This window comes from Amblyomma mixtum, chromosome 9 (assembly GCF_055824585.1).
Source record: "Amblyomma mixtum isolate Tamu chromosome 9, ASM5582458v1, whole genome shotgun sequence".
Classification (NCBI taxonomy): domain Eukaryota; kingdom Metazoa; phylum Arthropoda; class Arachnida; order Ixodida; family Ixodidae; genus Amblyomma; species Amblyomma mixtum.
In genome coordinates this window covers 115,195,380-115,209,828 of record NC_143020.1, presented here as the reverse complement: position 1 = coordinate 115,209,828, position 14,449 = coordinate 115,195,380, and the positions used below count along the sequence as shown (strand labels likewise).

Genomic DNA, 14,449 nt, shown 5'->3' with positions numbered 1-14,449 from the left:
CCTCTCCCCCCTCAACTCATACGCGCGGAGCACCAAGAAAAAAATAAAGAAAACAGTTCCGGGACTGGGCTCCGCCCATGAATACGTCATTCGCTGACGTTCGGTTTACGCCTTCCGGTTGTCGCACTCCCGAGGAGCAGCGTGCGTCGGCAGCGTCTCTCCGGTCTCGGCGCTTTCTTTGCTCCCGAACTCCCGGCAGAAAGAGGAGGCAGAGGTAAATTGAAAACATGCGTGAAGGCAATGCCCTGGCCCGCGCTTGCCCGAGGGGGTCGCGCGGCGCCTCGAGCAGACGATTTTCACCGCTACCGGAAGTGTGCCCGTGACGTCGTAGCTGCCGCGGCTCGAGCGAATGACAGCGTGTGGTGGCCTACCGACGTCATGGGACTAGTGACGTCTGTTTTCCCGGTTTTGGTTTCAAAATCGCTCCCTACGAAGACACCAAGCGGCCCGCGAATTTTAAAAAACGCGATTTTTAAAAAGCCATAATAAATTGCCGGCTCAGTTCCGAAGACTCATACTTGGTGTCAGTGCTTCTGAGCATAACTTCTAACATTTACAAGCGGCTTTCAATTCTTTTCATGGTCCCTTTAACGCTGTTCCAACCAAAGAATCTAGCGTGGAGCTCGGAGTAACTCGGGTAAGTTCGGGTTAGTTCGGAAGAGCGTCGCGCCAGATGTAGCCAATGGGAAGAAGCTCGGTTAAGTTCGGAAGAGCGCCGCGCCAGCATTAGCCAATGGGAGGAGCGCGTCGCGCCAGCTACGGAGAGAGGGTGTGAAGATGAAGAGCGCGCAACGCGGTTGCGTACGCATGCAGATGCCAGAAAGAAAAGGCGAAGAATGAACACACGCTTTCGAGCGCCTACTCGGTTTAACTACGTTAAAACCCTAACACTTTTTTCATATCTCCAAGTAACTTAACAATTCTTTTTCACTCAGTACGATCGCTCAGTTCTGATTAGCTCCTGCACTGTATCCGACTTTTTTTGCAGCGTCCTCAACCGGACAAGCCGAGAAATTAGCCACTTATGTAGGAGTAAACACATACGGCATCACCAATTCAGCTCGTGCATCAAATATTTTCGAGTGACAAACACCCCTTTCTCGCACTATGCGCCTTGATTGCAGAAATCAGCAAAGCATCAGCCATCGGTTTTGCAGCAACACCTGCGTCACCCTTCCGCTCGCGGAAGAAGGTTCGCATTAGCGCCACTTTTCCGTGACACGTTCACAAGGGGTAAAGAACAGAAGGAGCTAGACACCGCAGCGGACACGGGACAGAGAAAGAAGACGACACAGGGCCCTGTGTCGTCTTCTTTCTCTGTCCCGTGTCCGCTGCGGTGTCTAGCTCCTTCATGTCTCACCAACTGGCCTACACATCTACCCTCCTAAGTAAAGAACGGCCAGTGTTGTGACGAAGGTCCAACGTACCTCGACCGCCTTGAGGATGGCTGCCAAGCCCTGGACGCCCTTCTTGAGGCCGAACACCACGCTGATGGTGGCGTCTTCACCGCCGACGCCCACCACAGACAGCATCTGCACGCGCACCCCGCCCGAACGGACATGGCCCGTGAAACCCCGGGACACAACTAGTCCTTCCCTTCTCCCGTCTCTCTATACTCCACTCTATAGTCTTCTAACAAGCCCAGAAAATCAGGACAGACGCTTCTAGTTCGAAAAGCTGCCACCGTGTGCCACGTGGCGCTGTGCACTCAAAATGACCGCGGGAATTTAGAATGCTCGGTACATGCCATTTATTTTTATGGTCATCTAATATAGCTGTTGTGAGTGTAGGAAACATTTTATAGGTAAGATTTTGCAGCAAGGGAGAAGAGACAGCCATCATAATAATCCTGCCCGCGCAGAGCCTCTCAGTACTCTCTTGCTATCGCAGATTCACACTTTTAAGATATCCCTGTTCAGTTTTGCCGCGTTCGTTACTGGGGGCCAATAGATGGTGCTAGTTGCTGAATATCCAGCAAAGCTGGGCCAGAGAACCGGCCTAGTTTTTAAAAAATCAGGCATTCTTGTTGGCAGGGCTTGCTGATACTTACGATCTGAGGCGCCATCTGTTAACCGATACGTCTACGAAAAGGTTATTGTAAACGTGAGCAGAAAAAAAAATCAATTCTAACTTTAACCCTCAGGGAAATTACCGATTATACAAGTTATTAAAGTATGCGACACGAGAGTTTTAGTGCCGCAACAGATCCCAACAGATCGGCTCCAGCGGTTTTTACGGCAGGCCTAACAGATGGCCCCAGTTCTCACGGCATTACCATTCGCTGTGGAAGCGCAGTTAATATGCAAATGACTGTCAGCCTCAAATCATTTTACTTTCTTTTTGCTCTGTACGTGTTCGTTACCTGCTAGGCTAAAAATAACCAAAAGCCCATTTTCCAAGACTGCAGTATGCTGCCCAACTAAGTCGAGATGCAAGTCCATACTGCTCACAAAGACTCCGCGTACTCAACAGTTACAACAAGCCAAGAGGTCGCGCCAAAGCAGCACACAACACAGCCCGCGTTCATACAGCACAAACGACACGAACCACAACGCGACAAAACGGCACCCGTCAACACAGCACACCACAACACGATACACGTCAAAACAGTACAGCGACGAAACAGCACAGCAGCAAAACAGCGCACGATACAACAGCGCGTGTCACAAACCCACCACGACAAAGCAGAACGACCAAGATAAGCCAACAAGACACAGCACTGCAGTGACAACACCGACTATGCATAGGGGCTGCCTTGCTAGCACGGAAATCAGTGATGTGTTTAACGAAAAAATTCAGTTGAAACGGAACGTATACATTGCGATTTAAGACTTTTCTCAGCCGGTGATGAGCTCACGATGGCGCGTTACTTTTCAGCTATATTTTATGCTCTCATTTTGCAACAGTTGCTAGTTTTTCTTTTATGGCTCCTGATCTGTAAGAGTCGCTCTGTGATTTATTTCGTTTTGCATCAAGCATCCTTATGGGCGTACTGAGCCAACCCCTTAATTCTAACCTTAAGAAGGTCTTCTGACTAAAAAAGAAAAAAGCTTTTTTATTACGTAAAAAGGCATTAGGCCTCCAGCGAACAGCAACGCTCCAGCGCTGGCCAATATGAAATGGGGAAACAGCTTTGGGTAATATCTTCACGTATCTCAAATAAAAATCAAGACGTTCCCCCTGCTCTCCTGATTAAAAATTTTACGCCTTACGGTTGTGGTAAATAAGGAAATAAAACATACCGCCCGTTTGCAAGCAAGACGTCTAGAAATCCGGCACGGTTATTTTATAGGGTAAAGATTTCAGTTCGCTAGAGGAAATCGCAGTAGAGTTATGCAGGCGGGTGATAGAAATCGGAGGCCCCCGAACCGATTGAGGGGTCACATTATCCTGATGTCGTTTTTCGCGAACGAAGTAGACATGCAGGTGTTTCCCTGTCAACTCACATTCTTTGTGAGTATCGCGGAGATGCAAATCCTTGTACAGTTCCAACTTTTCTGCAATTTTGTAGATGTCACGTGTGAAGAGAGACGCTGTCCACTGGGTAATCCACAAATGCGCACGCGTCTGATCAGTAGGCTGCCATGACTGTAACTAAGACCTCTCGGTATGTTTAGCTTCCGAAAGCCTGTTCACGCCGTTGACAAGAAAAGTGTCTTGAGAAATTAAGCTGTATTAGTCGTCTCATTTAGCACTGAGTCCGCGCTCTTTCGCTGTTATGCTGCATCGCCGCTGCTACTCAGGAAGCAACTGCACGCCAGGCTCCCTAGAGACACACTGTCACCATGTCATAGCTGAGTTTATGCTAGCCCATAGCTACGCTCAGAGAACTCGTAGGAAACTTTTACGACAGCACAGAAAGTTGAGATCGTGCGCCAGACACATTTACAGCCTGAATACAGAGCGAGAAAGAGTGAGTGTGACTGGATGGCACTGAAAGGCAAATTTTCGAGCATTACCTGAGCCCTGTCTACGCCTAAGTAGGAACATGTGCTGGGTGTAGCCCTTCTGGAATATTTTCATTCGCCAGAAGAAACATGCCTGATAGCTGCCCTCTCACTACGAGCGAAACAAAACGCTGAAATTCAGCTGTGTTCAACGAAGTCACCAATGTCAGTCAACGAGCAGGAAGGCGTACCTAAACGCAAAAGCTGATACAAACACCGACGCCAAGACGTCTAAGGCAGCCTGAAATGAAAATTTTTTTGTGCCAAGTTAATGAAGCCGTTAAATATACAACGCGTTCGGAGGCTTCTCTCGCCTACTTTGCAAGGCGACACGACTAAAAATGACTGGCCATGAAATGGAGAGAACACGAAGCATGCTTTCGGCAGCAGCTCGAAGAGCATCCAAGCCCGAAGAACAAGGGACGTGACGCAGCCTACATAGAAGCGACCTTGTAGAACCGCCTTGATCCAAATTCACCAAAGTGTTTTCCCACGACAGCGGATCAGAAAGAAGAGTTCATAGCAACTCTCTTCGGAACTAATAAAAACAGCCCTAAACAACTTGAAGGGGAGGGCCGACGACCGCCGTCTCTAATGCGTGAAGCCGCACAGGCTCTCTCAAGCCACTAATGAAATGCACTGTAAATGGATCAGTCTCGCCGAAGAACGTCGCAAAACGTTGTGGGTGATCTGTCTGCCAGTGAGCAAGTAAAAAGGCACAGGCAGTGATAGCAAGTGCTTTATCGCACAGTCTGCGTCAGGCATCTCAGGATTCACGATAGATCGCCGAGGACCTGCCAAGAGAGGTGTTAAGAGAACCCTGACGACACGTGGCCTTCACTTCAAAAGCCTTCAATAACTTCAATAGCCTGCCCCTGGCCGCCTCTCCCTCCCAAAGGCCCTGGGGGGGCAGCCGCTAGACACGCTAGCATAAAGCTCGGATATGGACTCCGTGGAACTCAGGCTGCAACGCACACCACAAGAAATGAAGAAAAGGCGACGGAGTCTCTCCATACGTCGTAATAAGTCAAGGCACTGATTTCACGGAGTCTACAGTTTAAAAGAAAACGCCGTCTGCTTCCTCCTCCGCCTCATTCATCTCTTTCACTGCTCTGCGGCCCGCTGACGTCAGCAGGATGACGTCAAGAGGCCGCGGTACTCACATCCTCCAGGATGGCATCCTCGTCCTGGGAGCGCAGCTTTTGGGCCTCGCGGCGCTTCTGCGTCTCGAACTTGGCATCGTCCAGCAGCGAGCGGCGCCGAGACGGGTAGCCATGCTGCGACGGACGTCGGCGCAAAGGGTCAACGCACGGCCACTCACGTCTATATAGGCTTACCGTTCTGACCATCATCACGTGGGTGGGCACGCCTACCCAGACTCACCTTCTCTCAACCCACTCTTCTCAAAGTTCCAGATGTTGCAGTGAAGCTTTTGTGCTCTCTATGGGTTAAACATTCGCGCAAGAATTTAGATCTCGTTATGGCAAACCTTGAAGAGAGCGTTGGCTCTCTAGCTGTGATTAACACGAACAAACCAAGAAGCCTAATTGGTTGAAACCAAGAAAGCCGTAAGACAATTGCGCTGAAAGCTCCTTCGGTGGTGGTGCACACTCATTAGCATAAATAGCGAACCGGAAGTTCAGTAAGTGCAACATTGTATCTAGGACGTCAAAAGTTTTTATTTCACTACACTGTAAACAATTACTCTAGTGACGCAGATGGTCGTGTTTTCTTTAGAGAAAAGCGATGAATTTCCGGCAACGGTGTACTACTAATTATCCGTTCAGGCTGCTCAGCTTAAAACTGATGGTTTTAATTCCGTCCACGGAGGCCAAATACAAAAACCATTGTGCGATTTCAGAACACGTTAAAGAACCCCGCAGCAGCGCTCTAAGCCTCGTCTCGTGACATCAATTCCACCACACCCACAAAAAAAAAAAACATAGTTACCTGCCCCTGCGAAAAAAAAATAACAAAGCACGATCGCATTCATCATTTGGTTTGAAATGTTTTATGCATGTGTGTGCACACAATACGCTCTTCGCTACTTCAAGTCCTATTCACTCCTCGCCCTAGTAAAGCACGCCTACCGTAACGCACCTTGATTGCAGGCGAGTCGCGGCCTTTTTAATTTCTTTAGTTTCCTAAACCTCAATACGTCATCCTAACGAGGTCTGAACGCGAACATATGCGTGCAGGAATGCGTTTTTTTTTTTTTTTTTGAAGGAAAACTGCATAGGTTTTAGAAATCAACGAGCTTAAGAGCGTCGATTGTATGAAACTTGCAGGTAAAGCATGCGAACTCTTTTTGGGCTAGCACTTGAAATAGTGAAGTAATCGCCGATTAAAATCCGGGCGCCCTTCAAGCTTCTCCGCAGCGCACAACGCCAAGAGCGGGGCGCATGACGACGTCATCGAAAGTATCGGTGCATTTCCAACGCACAGACGCCTGCTTTGAAGGAAAAAAACAACGCCACCGAAGGCGAACCCTGCCGAGAGTTGTTTGGCAGCGTCTAACGAATCAGGGCAGGGTGTGGCTGACGACAGCGGTAATTTGAAATCATACCTTCCGTGACGTCACACTAAATTTCTCTGCACTCCTCCGGTGCACTGAGGAGAAGTAAAAAAAATTCAATCGTCGATTACGTCACTATTTTAAGTGTCAGTGCAAAAACACCTGGCATGCTTTATCTACAGCCTATAGAGATTTGTATCCTAGAATATTGCGAAGTTCTCAAAAAATAGCTGCAGTTGTCTTTTTTAAGGCAGCAACAATGTGACCAATCGTGAGAACTGCGAGGGATTACAGCCCGTCCAAGACGAAAGTTAATAAGCATGCCTAGAGGCACTTTAGCCCTATGGAAGGATGGGTACGTTCTTTTCAGAGACGCGTCAAAAGGTCGCTACGAGGGAGAGCTCCCAAATGTCGAGCGGGTCCGCACTTTGCGGCGGCCAGGAAGGCTGGCTCGGGGGAGCGGAGCCTAATTCGAGTCTCCGGAAGGGAGCACAAAAGGGGATCTCCTCGGCGGGTGGGTCTTTGTTCCCGCGCCCCGGCTCATTGTGGGGCCGGGGCGAAGGAGCTGCCTCCCAGATTTCACGCTTCCCCGCAGCGACAAAGAAGACCTGCGGCACTTTCTGCCGTCTACTCGCCGAAATTGATGCCACGTGGAAGAAGAAACGTCCACTGCCCCCTGTCCGCGAAGTGATAAGCGCTACAGAGGCAGACGCCGCCGAAGATTAAAGTAAAAAAAAAAAAGATGCGAAGGATATAGATAGCGAAGTTATAAAAAAAAAGTATAAAGGAATTAAAAAGCAAAAAAAATGAAGGAATGTGATGTTCATTGTTCGAGCTGGTAAAAAAAAAACTCACAAGACAGTTGTCACTCCGTAACGCGAGATAGAGCGAAAGCTCTATGCGGCGGTGAATACAGTACTTTCTATTCATAATTATTTGTCTTCTTTTCTGGTAGAGTGCGCGTGAGAAATAAACCCGCTAAGCAAGCAGTGACGAAATGAGGGGTTAACTGCGTGAAAGGGTAAGACAGGAAGAAACACATACGACTCTAACCTATTATTTCAGTATGAAACAACTAGCCCGGCAAATCTTGTCGCAAGTAATAACATCGTCCGACTGTATATTAAATACGTCTGGGAGTTTACGCAGTCAATGAAACGTTGACTGGTGGTAATGCGAGAGCTTTCGAAGCTAGCCCACGCGCAGCAGCACAGAAAGTTGGCTTTCTTACACTTGATACTGTTATGTGGCAGAGCACGCTTTACAGAAATGCCGCACGCTCGAAGTATTTGGGCAGGCTGTCCTCAAGGTCGCACATTTAGGACGCTCTCCATGTTTATGCCAACGGTAGTCCTGGCATATACTGCTGCTCTGGCTACCCAGCCCGAAAATCTTCCTCCAACTCTTCGCACAAAGCATAACTTGCTTTTCATACAAATGAACAGCGTACCTGGAACCACATGATTGATACGGGATCGCAGGTGTCAATGATTGGTTCCAATCTTCGCCATCACTCGCGAAACCCTGAGCCGTTGTACCTGTCGCCGATGTAAGGAAACCTGCTTTAGCTGAAATGCCTAATAGCCTGCCGCCGTAATTCAGCTATATTTGGTGTCCTCGACCAGTGCCCCCATGACCTCGGACACTGCGTACAACAGATAGTTTCGCGCCAATCACACCATGGCGTATTTTCTTTTTCCGCCCACAGTGCAGTAAACATACCTAGATCTCCTACCTGCGTTAGCGTGTAATCGCTACAGTCAACATAGGATACTGAGGCACGTATTTTTACTATTACGTTCTAGCATATTCTAATTTCTTTTCTTACATTTCAACTTGAATCGATGGTGAGGCTGGTCTCCTGTTTTAACCCTAATACGTGATAGGGTTAAAATTACGATATCCCTTTACCCAAAGCATGCCAAGGAGAAATATCTGATGGGCAGCCAACTGAGCTCTACGTGCAGGCGTAAGTTGTCCAACTGCACTGAAAGAAAGCCGAATTGGCGGATGTCTTCCGAATCGGGAAGCAATGAGACGTTTGCACTAATCGACCTTTTTATAACTGCAGGCTGGCGAATTCCCTTCTATCGGCTGTTCTAGATGACTGCGTTGTGATTGCTTTTTTTTTCGTACAATCAAGGCCGGAATTTAGGTCGCACTGCGCTCATCAACGTAAGTTCGTGTTTCAACCGCACAAAATCGTCATTATTCTCGCGTCTCACTGCAACCGTCATTCCCGTTGGATTTAACCGCAGGAATGCATACTCCGAAGAAGAGTAGAATGTGAAGTGTGCAGTCCCATCCAAGAGCTTTTCGCAAACACCTTCACGAGCTTCCTTTCGAGTTTGTGTCTTTCTCAGTGCCACGCCGTTTCGCTTAAAGGTCTACTCAAGCGCTCCAGTGTTCAAGCCCATCCTTCCTAATGCTCGCGCCGGTGGAAACGACTCCTCCGCAATCCCATTCCGCCTACCTCTCGCTCTGGGCAGTAAAATTCACAGCCCCAAAACTTTCCGGCCGCCATTTGCTCCACCAACCCCAGCCCGTCGGCAGATCGACCGAATGGTCTGACCGTGGATGGGAGCGTGGGTGGAAGTGGCAGCACCACTGCCAGCGACAGCGGACCGGTGGCGCCGTTCATCTTACTCGGAAGCGGCCCTCCTTCCGGTGACGCTCCGCTGCACACCCCACGATCCGGCTCTGGTCACTCTTTTCTTTCTCTCCTATTCTGTCGCTCTCTCACTTCTTTCTTTCTTTTCTTTTAGTCGGCCTCCTTCTGCCCTGCGTCAGCGCGGCTAGCTTTTCAGCCGGACGTGGCCCGGTCGCGGCGGATACGCCTGAGGTGGGGGAGAGGGATGGGGGATAAAGGAGAGAGAGATGAAGGGGAGAGAGGGATAGAAGCAGCCACGCGCAACAGGCTGCCCTTCGGTCGGCCGCTCCATCATCGCTCGAGGGGCGACGCGCAGAGCGACCTCTCGCGACGGGAGGTCGTCGCGGCCAAGTGGCCGGCGTCAGTGCCGATCCGGTCCGCGGCTTGATTTGCCCCAGCACCTGCCTTCCTGGCAATGCTAGAGCTTTCGAAGCTAGCCCACGCGCAGCAGCACAGAAAGTTGGCTTTCTTACACTTACAAGCTTCATGTGGCAGAGCACGCTTTACAGGAACGCCGCGCACACGAAGTATCTGGACAGGCTGTCCTCAGGGTCGCACATTTAGGATCCTCTCCATGTTTATGCCAACGGTACTCCTGGCATATACTGCTGCTCTGTCTACCCAGCTCGAAAATCTTCCTCCAAGGACAAGGGCTTTCGCCTAACTGAGCCGGCTTGATTCAAAGCAACCTTTACATGCACTTGCATTCGTTGCCAGGTCGACACTGTGCTCGTCCCCAGACTAGTGGCTACCGGCGAAGACGAAGCGCTCCTCTAGCACGCTAGCGCTCTCTATAGGCGTTACTGCGGGAACGGCGCACAACGGGGTGACATCTCCTGCGTCATAAAACACTCGAGCTCCGCTGCTCCCACTCCTTTTAAAACAAGGTTGCTCTGCCGTTATGTGGGTCCGTAGCACTGTGGTGAAGCTGGCTTAGAGTTTCAAAAAAAGTCTGTTCAACCGCGAATCTTATAGTCCTCCTGCGCATAGCTGCCCTGTGCCGAGAACTGTTACATAGGCGAATCAAAGTTGACCTTATCCTCCATGCTCAATCGATCTGGCACATAATCGAACGTGCCCACAACAGGCATGCGGGTTTTGCCACTACATCATTTATGAAAAAAAAAAAAAAACGCGCGAAGCCCAAAGAAAAAGAAGAGACAACCTTTATGAAACGTTTACAGAAAAATATAAATACAAGCTGAAAATGCTCATCAATCTAGGAGAAACATTGTATAGAGTAAAAGATAAGCAGTACATACCCCCTTAAGTTGTCGTTGCCTGCCGCCTGATTCCGCGTCGTACGAGAAAATAAATGAGACATAGAAAAACAAAACACCTCTTTGCCCTGTACGCAAAAGGCATCATATTATGGGCTAATTCAGGATGCCACACGAATATGCCGCCCTTTCCTTGATGATTGTTTCAGGCGCGAAGGTGGTAGAGGGGACAGCATTCTTAACCCTTACGATTTTTTCTTCCCTCTGTGTCGTTGTTCTGCGCGATGACCCCTAGCCGGCCAAGCCGGAACTGCGAGGCAGCGTCAGCAGAGATTAATCATTCAACGATTCGAGCCAGAAGCCCAGACATGAGCGAGCGAATCTCCCTGCTTCTTCCGTTCTCTGTATGCATATTCCGAATGTTGGCGCCCGCCTTAGCGCGGTATTTAAATAATGCATTACGTTACATGAGCGTTTTGTATCGAATGCACAGTAACACATTGGTTATCCGCAATACTTATTACATAGTATTTATAGTGATAATTCTTTACTTTCTTCCCAGTGTAACCCTCACACAAGTTCGCAGAGTAACCACGATAATCTTTACTTTCTATAATGTAATGGAGGAAACTGAGAATAAACTACTCGGTGCATGAGGCAATTTGACAGCCGGCCAAAATGATGTCAACTTTCACTGAGTGCAGCAGCAACTCAGTGAAACATGCTAGAGGGAATGTATAAAATTCCCAAGTTGACAGTATGGAAAAAAAGTATGCGAGACAGAAAAGTTGCGCCAAGTAGCCGAAATATACTCTTGGAGAAGTCGTTAACAAAATCTGAATGTTAAATTTTACTCGGAAAACGCGTCACGAGTATAAGTGCTGGCAGTCGTGACGTAGAAAAACAGTGCGGCGCTTCGCTATTACACAAATGTGCGAAATTTTCTACCTTGCACAACTGGTATGCTTGCGCGGTATGCTTACTTTTATTCTTTGCTCATAATTTCGTGTTAAATGACTGTTAATTCGTTTGATTGTATTTGCTGTAACCTACTGATTTGCGCGAGCCATATTTTTGTTCACATTTTGTGTTACTTGTGACTGCTGTTCTTTTGTCATTTTGTCTATTGTACCCACTCCCCTATGTAATGCCCTCGGGCCCTGAGGGTACTGAAATAAATAAATAAATAAATACCGCTTCAACCCCTCCTCCCCCCCCCCCCCCCCCCCCTCCTCCACCGTTCCAGTGTTTCTTTCTAGCTCCAGCTTCTCCCCCTAGCGCCTTCAAAGCGCCATCATTCAATGCTGCAGTGGCGCGAACACTACCCGTTGCCGCCCCTTGGCGAAAAGTCCACGCAGCTGCCATTTATATATTTTTTCGCATCTTCTCTCCGGTTGGCTGCTGCGACAACCAATGACAGTGGCGCCCGCTGATTGACGTCACAGAGCGCTCGTTGATTGGTGCGACGTCACCGAAAACTAGGTGGCGTTATCATACAGTCCAAATCAATATGAATGTGAGCGTCTTCGTTAAGGCCTAACAAGAGCAATAATTGTTTTTCTGGGCGCGATGATCGCTTACCTACTCTCAAATAAAAAAAAAAACACGGCGCAGGATAGGAGAACCAAGAAGCTAGCTGAGTTCGTATATTTCGTTCAGCCTTCTGCAAGAATATAATGCGTTGAAGCACTTTAATCCGGGTAGATTAAGCCTAAAGCGATCATCTTCGCCTTGTCAGACTGTACGCGCACAGCGAGTGAATGATGTCACCACCAACTTTCTGTTATGAACTAAGGAGCAGTATAAGACTCCGACGGAGTCAACCCCGGAAAGCGTCCATTACAGAGCTATGACTGCAACAAACTGGAGTGTCCATATTTGCTGTGCGTATAAATTCAAGTTAATGCGGTGCATTCTGCGATCTCGACGCTTCTCTGGGCAAGCACAAAGCAACGGAAGAACCGATTCAAAGTCTAAACAAACGAAAAGGGCACAAGGACAAGAAGGGGTGCAGCTTTTCACCACTAAAAGCGCACGCCACAAACACATGACAACAAGTCAGCTCATGCGGCGCGGATGACGCCTACAAATATGATCGTCTTTTTTTTACTACCCCAAGTCCCTTCTTATCAATGTGCAGTAGACTACAGCAGACTGCGGCTCCAAACGGCACCCATTAAAACCAGGTGTCATTAGAAACTGGCCATGCCCCGTTCGGTCCAACATGAGATCCATTCAGCCATCTCTGACTGCCTCCGACATCAGCAGTCCACAGCCAAATCACTCTCTTCCACTAAGGGCTTTTCAAGCCTATCACATGGTGCATTGCTGCACACGTGATGGTCGCTCTGAACATCGCTGACAGCGGACAGACTTAGCGCGAAGTGCGCGGGTTGCTTTACGCGTGACACGGAAAAGGTCACCGTGCTGTTCTCGCGTCTTAGCACACGTGTTAAGTGTGATAAGTATTTTTTAAAGCACTGCTACCAACTTGCGCTGCACTCTGCTTCTTGAAAAGATGCTTGACACGATGTTTCGGCGGCTTTAGAGCTGCGACGCTGCATAGCTGAAGTTCACGCCGGGGATGACTGCTATACAGGCTTTGGGGACAGTATAACACGACCTGGCAGAGTTTCAAAAGGCGACAATTGGGCCCACCACGGACTGGCCGCTTATTTTCTGCCTTAGAAGGAACATGGTTCGCACATTCTATCAACCGGAAAAGGGAATCTTAGTTCGTTAAAAGGGCGCATCGAATCCGTCGGTTTCTACAGAGACACTTGTAAGAAAAGCTATGCTCACTTTGTTGCCATTACTTCGTTGTAAAGCGATTTGTTAGGAACAGTCGCAAAAGTATGATGCGTCCCGAACAGGCTATCTTTCGCACAATTCAACTTCATCACCGACCTCATAGATTACGTTTGTCCTACTGCAGAACAAAGGCACCTTCTATCGTTCTCCAATTAACGCTTAATCGCGCCAGCTGACATGAACACGAATAAAAAAAAAGCTCCAAAATTTCATCATTACTTCCGTCACCCTCGGCTACTATATACGATGCAGCAGTCATTGAACAAATTGGAAAGGAGGGGTGTGTGTGTGGGGGGGGGGGGGGGGGGGGGGCACAACTTTGTTCGGCGCTCATTGTATGCAGTGTGGAGGTATTATGATCTAAAGTCCTTGAAGGACGATGACTAGTGAATATGGAAGCCGTAAGGGTTCCGAAACGTCATCACCCCTCCCTCCTGGCTTTCAGTAGGTCAGTGACAGTTGCTTTTTCTTCGGGTTAGTTCCTAGGTTAGTTCATAACCAGACGAATTTTCGTCGAACCCTAGACTATGCCCTCCACTATGCTTCCGCTTCGTACCTTCCATTTCCTTCAGCGCTCTATTCGATTAGGGGGACGCGGTAACAGAACTCGACAATATCCCGTCGTCCCACGTTTTACCTCGACACTGTAGCTCTTGATGGCGAACCGGGCCCGGCTGGCGGCGGCGAACGTCGGCACGGCCATTGCGGCTGCTCAGGCGGAACAGCAACAGGTGGTCGCGGACCGCTTCGGGGCACGCGCTTTTATGGGCCGCCGGCCGACGGGCGAAGGGAGCCGTCTCTCCCCACGGGCCGATCGTTGCGTCACGCGCGTCGACCGTCCAATCAGAGCTCACGCTCGGGCTCCCCGGAGCAGCAGCAGCAGCGCAAAAGGACGCACTCCCGCTCAAAGGACACTTTCAAGGCAAGTGCCCCCCGCACGCGCCCTACCTCGCCCCTACGCGTCGCTCCTCTCTCCCGAAACTCTTCCCCGGTAAAAACGGGACCCTGTTGTGAAACCTAGATCCGGAATGGGCGTGTATGTGCGGGAAGGAAGGCGGGGAGATTAGAAAGTTTAGATTCGGTCTGACCGCAGTCATGCGCCGAGAGTTTCCCGAGAGTCTGAAAAAAGATTTGCGGCTGAGGGATAAAGACAGAGAAGACAAGCCTGTATCACTATTCGTTCCTCGGGCATCCACTCATCCGCTCCGTCTTCTTAAATTCAAACACAGGAAGTAATCAAATCGCGTTTGCTCCCCAACCCAAGCAGTTGTGTACTGGCAGCATATTTATAATGCGTACGTTCTCC

General features: G+C 49.2%; 1 protein-coding gene across 1 annotated transcript in view; it reads right to left on the bottom strand.

Moving 5' to 3' along the window:
- LOC149330860 (tyrosine 3-monooxygenase-like) overlaps nt 1-13,916 on the bottom strand; it is a 30,339-nt gene extending 16,423 nt beyond the window's left edge. The window contains exons 1-3 of the mRNA XM_089559994.1: nt 13,781-13,916; nt 5,111-5,224; nt 1,428-1,532 (exon numbers count right to left, since the gene is read on the bottom strand). Of these exons, the coding sequence (XP_089416120.1) occupies nt 1,428-1,532; nt 5,111-5,224; nt 13,781-13,846 (285 nt within the window). The 5' untranslated portion in view covers nt 13,847-13,916. The remainder of the gene's footprint in view (nt 1-1,427; nt 1,533-5,110; nt 5,225-13,780) is intronic.
- Between the last annotated feature and the right edge of the window lie 533 nt (nt 13,917-14,449).